This window comes from Dendropsophus ebraccatus, chromosome 2 (assembly GCF_027789765.1).
Source record: "Dendropsophus ebraccatus isolate aDenEbr1 chromosome 2, aDenEbr1.pat, whole genome shotgun sequence".
Taxonomy (NCBI): Eukaryota; Metazoa; Chordata; class Amphibia; order Anura; family Hylidae; genus Dendropsophus; species Dendropsophus ebraccatus.
In genome coordinates, this window is record NC_091455.1 from 144,431,469 (window position 1) to 144,447,973 (window position 16,505).

The 16,505-nt window shown below is 42.3% G+C and overlaps 1 protein-coding gene across 2 annotated transcripts in view; it reads right to left on the reverse strand.

Moving 5' to 3' along the window:
• The window catches only part of VPS41 (VPS41 subunit of HOPS complex), a 165,806-nt gene that overhangs the window by 21,261 nt on the left and 128,040 nt on the right, over window positions 1-16,505 (reverse strand). For both annotated transcript variants that reach the window (XM_069958436.1, XM_069958437.1), the window contains 5 exons: window positions 16,211-16,355; window positions 15,445-15,486; window positions 13,554-13,604; window positions 6,579-6,716; window positions 2,108-2,162 (listed from right to left, as the gene is read on the reverse strand). In XM_069958436.1, the coding sequence (XP_069814537.1) occupies window positions 2,108-2,162; window positions 6,579-6,716; window positions 13,554-13,604; window positions 15,445-15,486; window positions 16,211-16,355 (431 nt within the window). The remainder of the gene's footprint in view (window positions 1-2,107; window positions 2,163-6,578; window positions 6,717-13,553; window positions 13,605-15,444; window positions 15,487-16,210; window positions 16,356-16,505) is intronic.

Sequence of the window (16,505 nt, forward strand, 5' to 3'; positions counted from 1 at the left end):
GCATTCAATATTCTTTGTTTTGCGTTTTTTCTTACCTGCCTGTTGTCACTGCAACATTTCCCATTCCCACACCACCATGTTCAATTGTACCTGTAATCCTCTTTCACATTTTAAAGTGACTGTCAGCTGCATTTCACTATTCCAGCTGCTGGCACTGTTATAATAAGGAGACATATGGTAGAAAAAAGGCTTTCTAAAGCTCCTGAATTGCAGCAGGTTAAAATACCACCTCACCCCCCCTCCTACACTTGACCCTGCTTGGGACTCTGCTTTCAGCTGACTATCATTTAAGCAGGATTAGGGATGGGATGGGGGACAAGAAGGCATTACAACCATCAGCACTTGGAGCTTGGGAAGGTCTCTTTGACACTTTCTTTGCACAGGTGTGCATATAAAGCATTTTTCCAGGTTCTGGATATATGACAGGTACCATAAGTCTCAATGACCTAATAGCTATCTATCAGTGTCAGTAGTTTGGGACATGAATTGCAGCTGACAGAATAACCCTTTAGCGATCAACTACAGTACATGTATTTTTAATAGGTGCCAAAAGAGATTGCCATATCTGCTTTTTTTTTTAATTGTTAGATGTATCTAAGTTTACAAAATAAAGAAGGCTGATGTGCCAGCGACCATGCTCTGATTATGATAATTCTCAGTTTTTTTGCAGGGTTTTTTTTCTTACTGACCTTTCTAATAGCAAGTTAAAAGTACAGGACATGTGAAGCTACCCTTAGAATTCCTTGTCACTGTAGTGCTCACATGCCACAGTAGTGTCGTGAAGTCAATAAACCGCCTAGTTAGACGCCAATGATTATTACACCTTTTACACATTATTACACCTTTTCTCGGAAAAGAAGACCTGTTAGGTGTGACCTTATGAATGACAGAAGGGGTAATAACATTAACAAAAGTCCACTTAACCCCTTCCCTAAGGTCATCTGAGGTATCCTACTTCCCCACCACTACTTCTGCTTTTCATGCAGACTGAAGTGAGAGCTGCAAATGTAGGTGATGGCCATAGTACCACCCTGCAAAAGTAAGTCAATAAGTGATCCCAGATAGAGATGATCGAACATCGGAAATCGTAGGTTCGATAGAACTCGAACATTCTCGAACCTTCCGCATTAGATTGCTGATGCCTTCCCGGTCCATGGGGAAGGAGGAGCGTACCTGGGGACCGCCTGGAATTCTGGGATTCAGCCTAGGTAATAGGCTGAATCCCAGGTGGTCCCCGGGCACTCTCCTCCTTCCGCACGGACCGGGAAGGCATCAGCAATCTAAAGCGGAAGGTTCGAGAATGTTCGAGTTCGGTCGAACCTATTATTTCCAATGTTCGATCATCTCTAATCCCAGACTACATTCCCTTTGATAAGTTAGATTGTGAAGTCTTTCCAATATTGAAATATAATTATCTAACTTCTTTTGAAGATAACATTGTAAGCGAATATTGAAGGGACACTGTTTGCTTTAGATCATTCTCACAGCTGACGGGTCAAGTAGGCTGTGTTAAGCCTCAATATGCATGCCTCCTCCCTCCCCCACCCCTCCCTGTCTTCATTTTCATTTGACATCGTATTCCAGCACTCAGCTATGCACTTCAATCAGTCAAAGCTGAAGGATGAGGCATCTTGAGGCTTAACATAGCCTCCTTAGCCTGTCAGCTCTGAGCATGATCTAGAGCTTACAGTTTCCCCTTACAGAGTACCTGTCACTAAAAAGAATTTTTGACATTTTATCAGGCATGTCAAAAGTTTTTGATCCCACTGGGTCTCACTGCTAAAACCTGCTGTGATCAGGAGAACAAGGCAGCAGCACAATCCACACCCCAGCCTGACTGTCAAAGTAGTCTCATAGACTTCCATTAATAGACAGAGTAGTATCAGAGATACACCCAGGGAGTAAATGTGCTAGCTGCTGTGGTCTCTCCCTGACTATCTCCCAAGCAGAGTGGGTGTCTGAAGTGACACCTTCTGTGATCAATATTTTTTTACATGTCTTATGACATATCAAAAGTTATTTTTGATGACAGTTACTCTTTAAGATTACATTTTAGCCATACTAACCAAAAGTACTAAAAGTAAATATGATACAGTAATATACTTACTTAATAGGAAAACTGTTTCTTCCACAAAATTTCTCTGGTGGCAGATCTCAAGGGCCTGTAATTGAGAAGAAAAAAAAAACAGTCAACCAAATTATATGTTGGCTCAAAGTCAGTTCATGAAAGCCAAGCAGCTAAACACCGATGTCTAGTATAAAAAAACAACAACTAATTCCTAGGAACAGAGAAGGAGAAAGCTGCAGCAGTAAGGATTGACCCTATGGTGCGTTTACACGGAGCGATTATCGTTCGAATTTTCACGATAACGATCGCATTCGAGCAATAATCAGCTCGTGTAAACACAGCGAACGATCAAGCGATGAGCGAGAAATCGTTCATTTTGATCTTTCAACATGTTATCTAATCGTCATTGGTCGTTCTCTAAAAATTTGCAGATCGCTTCGTGTAAACAGTCTTTCACCGATTTACCCTCTGTGTGAGATAGGCTTAAGCGATCTTAAAATGATTGCAATAACGATTTTTCCAAACGATATATTACTACGCCTAAACGCTGATCGTTATAAAAAAACACATTGTTATTTTGAAATCGCTAAAAGTTCGATTGGGCGAATTATCGCTCAGTGTAAATGCAGCATAAAAGGGAATGATCAAGTTGTTCATCAGCAACATGCCAGACCTAACTGGCAGATCAGGGATACAACAGGTTACACAAAGTGGCGGTATACATAACATTTTTTGTGTGCTAAACTAGGGATTGCACAAAAATTTTGTACAATTTTGCCAATCTGCACAGGTTCAAAGAATGATAAATCCCCCCCCTTAGTTCTATTAAGTGTAAACCAAAGGGTGGGTTTGTACAACAGGGAAGATGATAAACTGAACTTGCCAAGTAATCCTAAGTGACAGATGATTGTTTTCTCTTTAGACAGTATAAGGTGAATGCTGTTTTGGCTGACTTATATTTTGTCTATGTCCATCCTAACTCTATGTGGGCCTATGTATGAGTCTCATTCTGTGTGTGGGGAAAAGGGGGATTTATGTTCTCTTCGTCTCATCCTATATAGGAGTGAGGAGAGGGGAGAAGCAGGAGACATCTCATTTATTAGGGTGTACAGCATAGCTCTCCAATTCCTTATAAACCTGGCAATACAGTAAAATGCTATATAAGGCTGGGTTCACACTATGTATATTTGAGGCTGTATTTGTGAGGCTGTATAGCAACCAAAACCAGGAGTGGATTGAAAACACAGAAAGGCTCTGTTCACATAATGTTGTAATTGAGTAGATGGCCGTCATTTAATGGCAAATTTTTGCTGTTATTTTAAAACAACGGCTGTTATATTGAAATAATGGCAGTTATTTACCGTTATATGACGGCCATCCACTCAATTTCAACATTGTGTGAACAGAGCCTTTCTGTGTTTTCAATCCACTCCTGGTTTTGGTTGCTATGAGGACCTGACTTGAGGACCAAATACTGCCTGAAGTATACAGTGTGTGAACCCAGTCAAAACTGTAAACTTACAGAAATGATGAAGAGAGAAAAGATCCAAATACACACAACATTTCTATACCCTCGGCGACTTCATAGAAACACTGACTTTGCTATCTTAAACCCTAAACACCCTGAACAATGAAAATGGTTTAATATACTTATCTGAAATGACACTGATTGGTTTCGACAACTATTTCAATTTCCAAAAGGCTTTTAGGCTTTCTTCCAAGTAGCCAATTTTGTAATTTGTTCTGTGCACTTAATCAGAGAAAAAGCTACTGATACACAGCAGCCAAGGACTTTTATTTGGACTGTGTTAAGTTTCAAGATCAAATACAACACTTGCTTTATGTCTTGAGATCATAGCTGCCTGGAGGGCACCACTGCTTCTTTGTCTGTCATGTCAACATGAAACCTCAAATACAATAATATTAACACTCAGAACTGTAAAATAAAAAAGTATAATTCAGTGTAAGCTACAATGTAGACTGTATTATAGACCTAGTTTTAAAGGGTTAGTTCACCATTTTTTTCCTATGAAATCAACTGATGCCAAAGATTTGTCATTTACTTCTATTAAAAAAATCTCAAGTATTCCAGTTCTTATCAGCTGCTATATGTCCTGAAGGAAGCTGTGTATTCTTGCAGGAGAGGTTTTCTATAAGGATTTGCTACTGCTCTGGTCGGAACTGACACAGACAGAGGTGGCAGCAGAGAGCATCGTGTCAGACTGGAAAGAATACACCACTTCCTGTAGGACATACAGCAGCTGATAAGTACTGGAAGACTTGCATTTTTTTTTATAGAATTACAAATCTCTAGCACTTGCTGGGACCAGGTGAAAGAAACTTTTTTGTGAACTACCCCTTTAAAGACAGCTCTGGCCATTGCCTTCTAAAGTAGAAAAATTGAAGGTTTCTAAGTGGATTGGTGCTTCTTTTATTTTCCTTTATCTGCTTGTTTTTCTTTATTCCGGAAAACTTTCTTTCATTTACTCCCCCTTTCTGTGGTGTGGAAGTTACAGATGTACACACTCATACGCATGGAAGCTGTGATGTACATACTGTATGTCAATGGCCTTCCATTAACAGACAGATGCCACAGAACTGCCCTTTTGCTCAGTCTTGTCTGTGCATATCAGTAAACCACAAAAAAGGTATGAGTCTATATGTAGGGAAAAAAAACACAATAAGTGCTGCATGTGCAGAGGGGTTAAACCTGGTGAGCAGTGTGAAACGTAAGCACAGCCCTGCACGCTCCCCGATAAGCACAACACTATTAAGCACTTTCAAGAGTATCAGGTCCACAGCCTTCCACCTCCAGACATCTCCTGCAGAGCTTAGATCAGGATGCAATCAGAAAGTAGACAATTGGTGGTTTCCTTGGCACTGAGACCTTTTTGTAATATACCTGAGGAAGGGAATGGCACAGTTCCTGAAAAGTGTTGCATTAAAGCTTTTGTTCCTGTCATACATGTGGAGTCTGTGTCAGGTGATTCCTTTAAAAAATGAGCTTCATCAACCAGGTCCATTAAGGTCTCAGGACCAAGGAAACCACCAATTTTCTTTTTGATTACAAAAATGTATGCAATAGTACAGTAGACCACTAAATAGCATACTATGGTAGCAAGTAAAACACTGAAAATACAGTCTAACCTGCCAGCAGCATGTCATAGATCAGAAGGAACTGAACACACTGATTAATAGATTTGTGGGAAAAGAGCCAGTAATTTCAGATTCACGTATGCTTGATTCAATTTAATCCCAGCTCTTTCTAAGATTATGAGTCCAGTGGACAATCCTACTCAACGACTAACAGCCTTCTCCTATATGACTGTGCGTACATAGGTAGATGCCAATTGTCTATAAGACCACCTATTGGATTTTTCAGCACCGGAACAAGATCTGATTTCTCTGTATGCAGAGTCATATAGGAAAAACTGTTACTCACTGGGTAGGATTACCCAAATGACTTCAAGACATAGAAAAGCAGGAATGTAAATGACAAACTATACAGATTTTTTTCCCCAACAAGATATATATGTATCAATTTGTCCTACCTGCTCTATAACATATTGATGGCAGATCATACACTATGTTTAACATGTAAGGTTGGAATTTTATGGCCTAGAGTGCCAATGAAGCCTGAGTGGCTTGGAGAAGGGCTGAGGCAGCATGCTTCTCCCCTATGTACAATTACCTGATCCAGTGATAAAGGGGATTTCCCAGACTTTTTAATAAACTAGCATTGGTGGCTATTGTATGTTCTATATACCCTTTCTATTTAGTTTCCAGTGCTTCTTTTATTTTCAGGCTCGGTCACATGACTGCTCTGTCTGTGATTTTGTTTTTATTAACTGTGATCACATAACATTCAGTTTCTGTTCCTTTCTGTGAATGTAATCTCACAAGAGGAGTCATCAGGTGGATGGGGGTAAGCATCCCTTCCATAGGCTGGGGCCGAGATGCTGCAGAAGTGGAGGAGGCCATGGGCTGATAACTATGTCCGAGGCCCAAGCCCAGCATCTGCAAGAACCAAGAAGCATAATCCAGCTCTGATTACATGTACATGGTTCCTTCACTTTATTTTTTTGCATAAATAGGAAAAATCCTTATTTGCATGTTTTGAAAACGGCAGGATAACTTATGGACACATCATCAACACCACAGTAACCCGGCAACGCCACTGCAGTCTATATGAAGTTGACGCTTTTTGCCTCAATACACTATCTTTCCTTTCTGCGCCAGGGCTATGCAGAACAGCTGAGCAGCAGGGGTACTGGCTGTCGGCCCCCTTCCAATCAGCCACTGATCTCGTGGCTGGTCATCAATAGGTTCTTCCCTGTAACTCCTTAAAGATTTTAGTGGAGTTAGATTTAAGAAACAAAAAGAAAACCAAAACTGAATTATTAAGGAGAAACTACAATCAAAACATATATATTATGAACATTCAAAGCATTTCTGGAAGGATGAATGCACAGAAAAGATTAAATGATGCCACCCACACAACTGTGCTTACCTTTTCTAATGGGCAATGAGTGCTGTCTCGAAGAAAAGGCAGAAGGTTCGGTCGATCATATTCTGCGTACAGGCTGATTTGTTTTTCATGGTATTTTTGACCTTTATGATGATCTTTCTTGAAAAGTTTGTGGAGAAACTAGAACAATGTTAAAAAAACAAAACCTTTATAAATATATCATACAAATAAAAATTTGTAGAACTTGACCACTATGACAAAAAAAAGAAAGAAAGAAACAATGTGCATTTCTTCCCAGAAATTCAAAATATGGGAATAATAAAGGAACAAAAACTGAGAAACAGAAAATACTGTCCACATGGTCCATCTAGTCTGCTTTTATATAATTTACTTTTTATTTATACCCAGGGATATATGTTTAGCCCAAACATGCTTAAAGGGAATGTGTCAGCACCCGGGCCCTACCTGAGGTGCCGACAGTGTGCTGTAGCTGGCAGTCCCCTAGTAAGCAGGGCACCTTTTGGTAAATTGTCCATGCAGTGGATTATGCACGTCTCACGTCTCCTACTGTAATGTAAAGAGTCAAAGAGGAGTTGTTTGTGCCACACTCTGGCACGCCTCACCACTCCTTCCTTCTCCCTCTTCTTCATGAATAATCAATGCTGCCCGCCCTTCTTCCGGTTCAGCTGTCAGCCAGTGTCTGTGATTGCTGATCAGTCCTCTGTAGGCAGTTTATGTCTAAAAGAAACACTCCAGGCATAGTTGAATCTCTGAGCCCAAATGTGCTGGGGCTGTGGTCTAGGGGTAACTCACCTGTCTAGAGACCTGCCAGCAGTTCTTTCTTTAGTTTCAAATCCTTTGATGGAAATGAAATATAGGTCTTTATTTTTTCTTATTACTGTATCATTTTTAAAAGTGCAAATAATTCCCAATCAGGTCAAAATTAGTTTTAAAATTAGTTTTTTTTTTCATATAAAGATGCAAAAAAAAACCAAACTTTATTTTTCTCATCAAAGGTTAAGAGATTCAACTATATCTAATTGCAAATCAGTCCTCTATTGGCAGATACTTACTGACAGCTGAGAAAGCAAGAGGTCGGGCAGCATTGATTATTCATGAAGGAGAGGGAGGACAAAGCAGTGGTGAGGTGTTCCAGAGTGTGGCTCAAAAGCTGAATCACAATTCCTCTTTGATTCGTCATTACAGTAGGAGACTCGAGATTGAGCATAATCTACAAATTACCAAAAAGCACCATGCTCACTAGGAGACTGCCAGTTACAGCACACTGTCAGCACCTGAGGTAGGGCCCGGATGCAGACAGATTCCCTTTAAAGAAAGCATGTTGGTGCTTTCATGCCGGCTAAATCACAAGCAGAATTAAATAAATGCTCTGTTAAGACCAGCTTTCTTTAAATAGAAACAGAGTATTGAGTTATCGGGACAATCCCAGGTGGCTGTGCCTCACCCTGCTTAGCTTACAGAAAGAAAGAAGATTGTTGGTAGAAAAAGACCACTTGGTCCATCTAGTCTGCCCTTTCAGTATTTTCCTTCTTATTATCTTAAGATAGATATATGTTTATCCCAGGCATGTTTACATTCTGTTATTGCAGATTTACCAACCACATCTGCAGGAAGTTTGTTCCAAGTACCTACTACTCTTTCAGTAAAGTAATATTTTCTCACATTGGATCTGATCTTTTCCCCCACTAACCTTTCACTGGTTTTTTTTTTTACTAAAGGTTTCAATTATGTCCCCCCTTTCTCTTCTTTCCTCCAGACTATACAAATTCAAATCCTTAAGTCTCTCCTGATAAGTTTTAGGCCTGCCACCCCCACCCTTTTTGTAGCCCGTCTTTGGTCCCGTTCTATTATATCAATATCTTTTTGTAGGTGAGGTCTCCAGAACTAGACACAGTATCCCAGATGTGGTCTCACCAGATCTCTATACAACAGGATCACAATCTCCCTCTTCCTACTGGATATACCTCTAGCTCAGGGGTCCTCAACTGGCGGACCGCAGTCCGAACCCGGACCGCGGAGGCCAGCTGTCCGAACCCCTATTCAGACCTCCCAACCGCCCCGTCCTGGGACGGCCCCCATGTGTCCCGCTCTCCACCGCAATGCCTCCTGCCCCATAGGCGTACTGTCCTTAGATTTCAGTACGCCTGTGGGGCAGGGGGCAGTGTCGGCCCGGCCCCCGGCTGATACGCGCTCTCTGGGGATGTCCTGGGGATTCCCCAGCAGAGTGCGCATCAGTGACCTCAGTGTACGCCGCCGGCCTGTACTTACCGGAAGTACAGGACAGCGGCACACACTGAGGTCACTGATGCGTGCTCTGCTGGGGAATCCCAGGGGCATCCCCAGAAAGCGCGTATCAGCTGGGGGCCGAGCCGACAGGAGAAGAGAAGAAGACAGACGCGGCGGGGGAGCGAGGTGCTAGGTGAGTTGTGGTTTGTTTGTTTTTTTTGTCTGGGGGCCATCTATAAGGGGAGAGCTCACAGGGAAGCTATATACTATTGGGGGGAGCTCACAAGGGGCAATATACTACAGGGGGAAAGCGCAAAGGATGGCTATATACTACTGGGGGGGCTATATACTACTGGGGGGAGCGCACAGGGGGGCTATATACTACTGGGGAAGCGCACAGGGGGGCTATATACTACTGGGGGGGCTATATAATCTTGGCAGCGCACAGGGGGGCTATATACTCTTGGTGGGAGCTCACAGGGGGCTATATACTAGAGGGGGAGAGCGCACAGGGGGGCTATATACTACAGGGGGAGAGTGCACAGGGGGGCTATATGCTACTGGGGGGAGCTCACAGGGGGCTATATACTACTGGGGGAGAGATCACAGGGGGCTATATACTACTGGGGGAGAGCGCACAGGGGGGCTATATACTACTGGGGGAGAGCGCACAGGGGGGCTATATACTACTGGGGGAGAGCTCATAGGGGGGCTATATACTACTGGGGGAGAGCGCACAGGGGGGCTATATACTACTGGGGGAGAGTGCACAGGGGGGCTATATGCTACTGGGGGACCTCACAGGGGGCTATATACTACTGGGGGAGAGATCACAGGGGGCTATATACTACTGGGGGAGAATGCACAGGGGGGCTATATACTACTGGTGGAGAGTGCACAGGGGGGCTATTTACTACTGGGGGAGAGCGCACAGGGGGCTATATACTACTGGGGGAGAGCTCACAGGAGGGCTATTTACTACAGGGGAAGAGCGCACAGGGGGACTATATACTACTGGGGGAGCAACAGGGGGGGCTATGTACTACTGGGGCAGTCACCCCATTTGTACCCAATATCAAAGTGCTGGTGAGAGAGAGAAAACCACCAGTTTTCCCGCTAATAAGCATCAATTCTGTATGTAAATAGTTGAACGTTTGTGAAAAGTAACAAAACACGTTTCCTACTGATGTTCAGCTCGGACCTTCACCTGACAATAGACCAAGTGGACCCTCACTAAAAGTTGTTGAGTACCCTTACTCTAGCTGTACAGCCCAGCACATCATTTGCTTTTCCTATCGCCTGGTTTCACTGGTGATTTATCTTAAGGCTGTCAGAAATCACTACCCCTAATGCTGGGTTTACACGAAACGATAATTGGCCCGATCGTATGATTAACGATGTCGGAGTAACAATTTTTTTTTCATGACGATCAGCGTTTAGACCATGGGTCTCAAACTCGCGGCCCTCCAGCTGTTGCCAAACTACAATTCCCATCATGCTTGGACAGCCAAAGCTTTAGCCCCCCGCGCCGCTCCGATCGCCACCCCCGCTGCTGGCTGAAGAGGGGAGCCGGGAATTTCAAACGGCTCCTCTTCAGCCAATCAGTGCACTGATTGGCTGAAGAGGAGCCGTTTGAAATTCCCGGCTCACCTCTTCAGCCAATCAATGCGCTGAAGAGGGGAGCCGGGGATTTCGAAGACCTGCTCGTGGCGGGGGCGGTGGGGGCGATCGGAGCGGCAGCATCAGGGGGGGGGGGGGTTTGCGATCGTAGCAGCGGCGGCGGGGGGTGGCGATCGGAGCGGCGGTGGCGATCGGAGCGGTGGCGATTGGGGCGGCGGGGGTGGCGATCAGAGCGGCGGCAGGGGTGGCGATCGGAGCGGCGGGGGTGGCGATCGAAACGGCGGCGGGGGTAGAGATCAGGGGGGGCGGGGGTGGCGATCGACCCGGCGCAGGGGGCTGCAGATGAGCGGGGGGCCGGGCTGCGAGCAGGGGGCCAGGCTGCGAGCCGGGGCCGGGCTGCGGGCGGCCGGACTTTCGCACGACGACTGTTTACACGATCTGCAAATTTTTCGCGAACAACGATTTAAGAACAAGATAAAAGATCAAAATTGAACAATTTCTTGCTCGTCGTTCGATCGTGCGCTGCGTTTACACGTACGATTATCGTTCGAAATCGAATGATAATCGTTCCGTGTAAACCCAGCATTAGGGTCCATTTACACAGAAAGATTATCTGACAGATTATCTGCAAAAGATTTGAAGCCAAAGCCAGGAATGGATTTGAAAAGAGCAGAAATCCCAGGCTTTTCTTTATGACTTGATCTCTGTTTATAGTCTGTTTCTGGCTTTGGCTTCAAATCTTTGGCAGATAATCTGTCAGATAATCTTTCTGTGTAAATGGACCCTAAACCTTTCTCCTTTGCAGTCTTTCCCAACAAGGAAATGCTGATACGATACTTGGATAGAGGATTCCTCCTCCCCAAGTGCATTTTTTTTTACATTTGGAAACATTGAATTGCACTTATCTAGCAAAGCTAAACCATTTCCATATTACTGACACCTCCAGGATTATCAACTCTATTGCTCACTTTTGTATCATCAGCAAACAGACAAAGCTTACCTACCAAACCTTCTTCTATGTCACCTACAAACATATAAAAAGAATAGGGCAGGTCTCCCTATACTGTATGTGCATAGAAATAGACCTGTTAGTAAAGCCTAGCAGGACAGTGAGCATCTGTGGAAAGCATCCCTATAACTAGTTACCCTATTTCCAACAGGTTCTAAACCTGTGGCATTTCAGAGTAAATCATAGCTGGTTTTCTTAATGGAGTCTTAGTTTCATGCTGCCTGTGGTTTGTTTCCTTGAATTTACCAAACATATCTGTTGGAACTTTGTTCCCAGAATCTACTACTCTTTCAGCAAAATATTTTCTCACATTGCTTTTGATCTTCCCTCCAACTAACCTTCTATTCCTTGCATTGTAGGCAGACATAACTGTTTACAATATTGGTTATAACCACTTACTGCAGGAAAATGTCTCTAAAACAGAGATCTCTAAAAAAAATTATTTAACTGATATTTATTTCACATTAAACTTCTATACAGAAGAACACTTAATATTCAGGAAAGAAATCCCTCGATTTCAGCAAGGAATCATTATCAGTCTGTACTCCCTGGCAACCATGGGAAAAAAGGGATTCATAATTATTGTCATGGCTGCAATTGCAGATTTTCTGTACAGTTATGTAATTACTCCTTTTACTCGCTGGAATTTTGTCACAAATTTCCTACAGTAATAAAAACCTGAGAAAACAAGACACACGTCATTTAGGAAAAATAAAAACCATATTTGCTAAACTGTTGCTGTGTACAATGACGCCCTATGAATATAAGCAGATACGGCGCAGAACAATCTACAGTAGGTGTATAGGAAATAATAAAAAAAAAATGTTGGTACAGTACAAGGCTGGGTTCACACTACGTATATTTAAGTCAGTATTGTGGTCCTCATATTGCAACCAAAACCAGGAGTGGATTAAAAACACAGAAAGGATCTGTTCACACAATGTTGGAATTGAGTGGATGGCCGCCATATAACAGTAAATAACTGCCATTATTTCAATATAAAAGCCGTTGTTTTAAAATAACAGCAAATATTTGCCATTAAATGGCGGCCATCCACTCAATTTCAACATTATGTGAACAGAGCCTTTCTGTGTTTTCAATCCACTCCTGGTTTTGGTTGCAATATGAGGACCACAATACTGACTGAAATATACGTAGTGTGAACCCAGCCCAAAAATGATGTAGATATATAGATGTATCTAGTGTAATATTTCTACATACTGTCATTAGCCAGGCATTAAATCATATTGCATGACCTTACACTATATCACCTACTTTAGACTATAGCACATCAATAAATGTAAGCTATATTCTCTTGGAGAAAGAGTGACACCTAGAGATATGCTACTAGAATGCACTGCTGGCAAAAGTAAATTGCACTCCAGGGTTTCAGACAGTAAGGACATGTTCTCACACAGAGTAACATCTTGCCTTGATTTCAGTGGGTAATGGTGACCAGTTCTACTCTGAGGTACCCATATAAATCAATCAGGGACCCTCACACTGTCTGTGGCTCTGCCGTGGCGCTGCACAGGTCCCTCCTGTACACACAGCTATGCATGCCATCAAGGTCAAAGTGTCTGCAGAATCTATGACTGCCCACTGACTCTTATTTGTTTAGTGAGAGCATTCAGCATGCTCTAAAGCTTTATTCATACTGCTGACACACAAACATGCCAAATCTGCCACGTGATAGACACCACCAACAATAAAGTCTTCTTAAAACAGAATCCTGGGCAGGGACATTTTTTTCAAAACTGCCGGGGAAGAGGTGGGTAGCCAGTCAGCAGCTGTAGAAGTGTCCCCCCTCTAAATGGCTGAGTGGGCCTGACACGTCCCGTGTTATCCCAGGACCCCACTCAGGCCTAGAAGTGGCCATGGACTAGAGCTGAGGACAGTGGACATCAGAGCTTGACCCAGAGAGGTAAGTGCATGTTGTTTTTTTCACCAATGTCCTTCCCAGCTGTTTTGAAAAGTAAGTAAAGCAACCTATAATCTCCAAACAGGACAGTGGGAACGTCATGAGGAATAGTATTATCCAGCCTTCCCGTCAGTGTCACCATTGTGGTTAATGGAAGCAATACTAATAACAATACTGTATGATAGAGATATATGATATGTTACAGAAAGAACAAACTCACCACATGTTGCAGTTCTGGTCTATCTTTTAACTCTTCAATCACTTTATCAATCTACAAGGAGTAGAAAAAAAATAAAAAAATCACTCAAAATGGTTAACAGCAGCTTATGCTGACTACAGATAATGTACTGGAAATAAAAAGTCATAATACAGTGTGGGAAGAACAGAAAGCAGGATGCTGATTCCTTCCAATTACTTAAGTGTCAGAAGAAATCCCCCTTCTATTCCACTATCGTTCTGTTTAACATCTATTGCTCTTAGTTAAACAATGAATATATTTATTTTGATCATGGCTGATCTTGCCATTATAGTGAGCATCAAATATCGCTGGTCAGACAGATTAAGTTATTAATCAAGATACAGTACTTTATTAGATAAGCATTAAAAAACCAGCCAGAAAATAATCATCAGAACGTAGGATAGGGATACAGAGTGTGCGGTCACTCAAACACCTGTCACGGTGCAAACAGCCTGAGCGGTGGAATATAGGGCAATAATGTTTATTCCCAGATGCAAATTACTAAAAGTTAAATTGCCATATATACAGACTTAGTGACACTAAACGTCTATCATTAGGGTCTCAACGTGTTTCCCCCCAATCCAGGTTCATCAGGATACCAGCAATGTAAACAAGACATAGCCTACTGGCAGCAAAGGATACAGTCAATACATTATTTGCCTAAATAACAACCTGGCATGTGCCAAACAAGGTCAAAGGCACAATCAGACAGACTGATAATGTACCAATCACCAATGAAAAATAGTGATGCACTTGATGGTATACACAGTATATAATTCAGTAGCAGACTACTGGTCAGCTGATGCATTCCTAGTGGATTTGTTTGTTGATGTGTCCCACCCAACACAGATACTGGTATACAAGTTCCTTGTATATCACACATTGAACTCTGTCTCTAATGGGACACACTGCCTCATAATTTATTATGAGGCAAAGATACAGAGAGCTACAGAATGGCTCTACTGAACTGATAAGACTGTGCCAGTTCAAAAGTGTGGTGCCTACACAGTTTCGGAGCTTAGGAGCTAACAAATGATGATGCAGGGAGTCCTGTTGAGGCCAGTCCCTGATAAACAGCCAGCTTATGGACTATATATGTTACGGATGTGTGAAACTGGTCTCAGAAAACGTTTGGCATACTGTGTTTATTTATCTTTACGTTTTGTGGCATTTCTGTTGCTTTTGTCGCAACTGAACAGCATAATAATTTACCTCATCTGATGTAACCTACTGGCATGCAATAGGCTGTATTAAACCCTGACCACCATCCTGATGTTTTTAGTTAAAGGAGAAGTCCCGCCATTGCAAAAATCTCACAGGTGGCAGGGGAGAACATAACAATCAATCATTACTTACCTCTCCCCGTGCCCACGATGCACCACGTGACCGGCTCTGGACCCCCCCCCTCCAGGAAGGCATTGTCCACAAAGTTTCGATGACGTCACAACTTGGGGGAAAATGCCTTTTCCAACAGATGGATTGGGTGCTCAGCCAATCAGTGACTGCAGTGGTGTTCCATCCCAATCACTGACTGGCCAGTCCATCAACTGGGTCATGGCGATGGCTATTCAGGAGATCCCGGAGCCTGGCGGCATGGGGAGAGGTGGGCTGGGATAGTTTGTTAGGTTCCCCCCTGCCCCTGCAGTAGGACGAAATGTTTCACATGTTCGGACTTCTCCTTTAATTTTGTGGGATTCTAGGCTATAATGGCCAGACTTTCTATGAGGAATTATTACATTATAGACATAGTTTATTTATAGTATAAGTATATATGTTTTTCATTCTACATATATTCCTGTGCTGTATGTTTTTCATAGACCATGTTTCCACATGTACAGGTTAATAAAGCCATTTTAATTTTACTAACACTTACAGAGATTTTTTCGTCATTGTCCAGAAGCATATCCACAGCTTTCTAAATAGGAAATGTAAAGAGTAAGTAATACAGCAAACAAATGAGTAACTGGGGACAAAAAAATTATTAGTAATCAGCAGATATTATCAGACATTATCAGCAGCATACGAGTATAACAACTATCCATCTGCGCATAGATCTGTGATCACGATATGCCAACTATCCTTATACTGCCTTAATCAAATAATTCAGGAGCAATATATCTATTTTGTTGTTTAATGGTGTACTGCTATTTCAGAAAATAAAACATAATTATCCAGTATAAGATAGACATTATACAAATCCCCACATCAGTTCTGTATCAGTTTCTAATGGTCCAGGTCAGATGGCACACAAGTGCACTGCACTTGAATATTTTTATACAATGCCAGTAAGCAGATCCCCATGCATGCTGTCTGTTCTCAATGTTGAATACATAATAATTATTGAATGAATAAGCTTTAAATGCTGAAACTAGAGAATCCCTTTTAAGGTGACCATACACCTTATACAAAAGTCAGCAAAACGGTATACGTATATGGGGGCCTGCTGATTCCCCACCAATTGATAATGTCACTGGATTTTTGCCATCTCACCCTTTTGTTCTGGGAGTGATGAGATGGCACCAGAGCAGTCTGGGTGAAACTTACCCCTACCCTCCCTATAGGGAACACAGGGAATGTTTTGGCACACTGAATGATGATGTGTATGAAGAGAGGTAACTGAGATAATGAAGTGTTCTTACCTCTGTATCAAAATCCATGAGCAAAACAATTTTGTCCTTGATAGCGCTGAACAGATTATGTTTGTGAATCAGGTCAAATACTTCCTTGTGTCGAAGTGTAAGGTAAATTTCCAGAGCTTGACTGTAACACTGATCATATGTGTATCTACAAAGGCAAACCATAAAACACAGAAATTTAAATATATTTTAATATATTTTTTTTATAATTATTTACCAGTATAAAACACACAAAAATGTAATCAATGTTTTATGCTCATTCACGCTTTTATATAAACAGTATATTAACAGACATGTT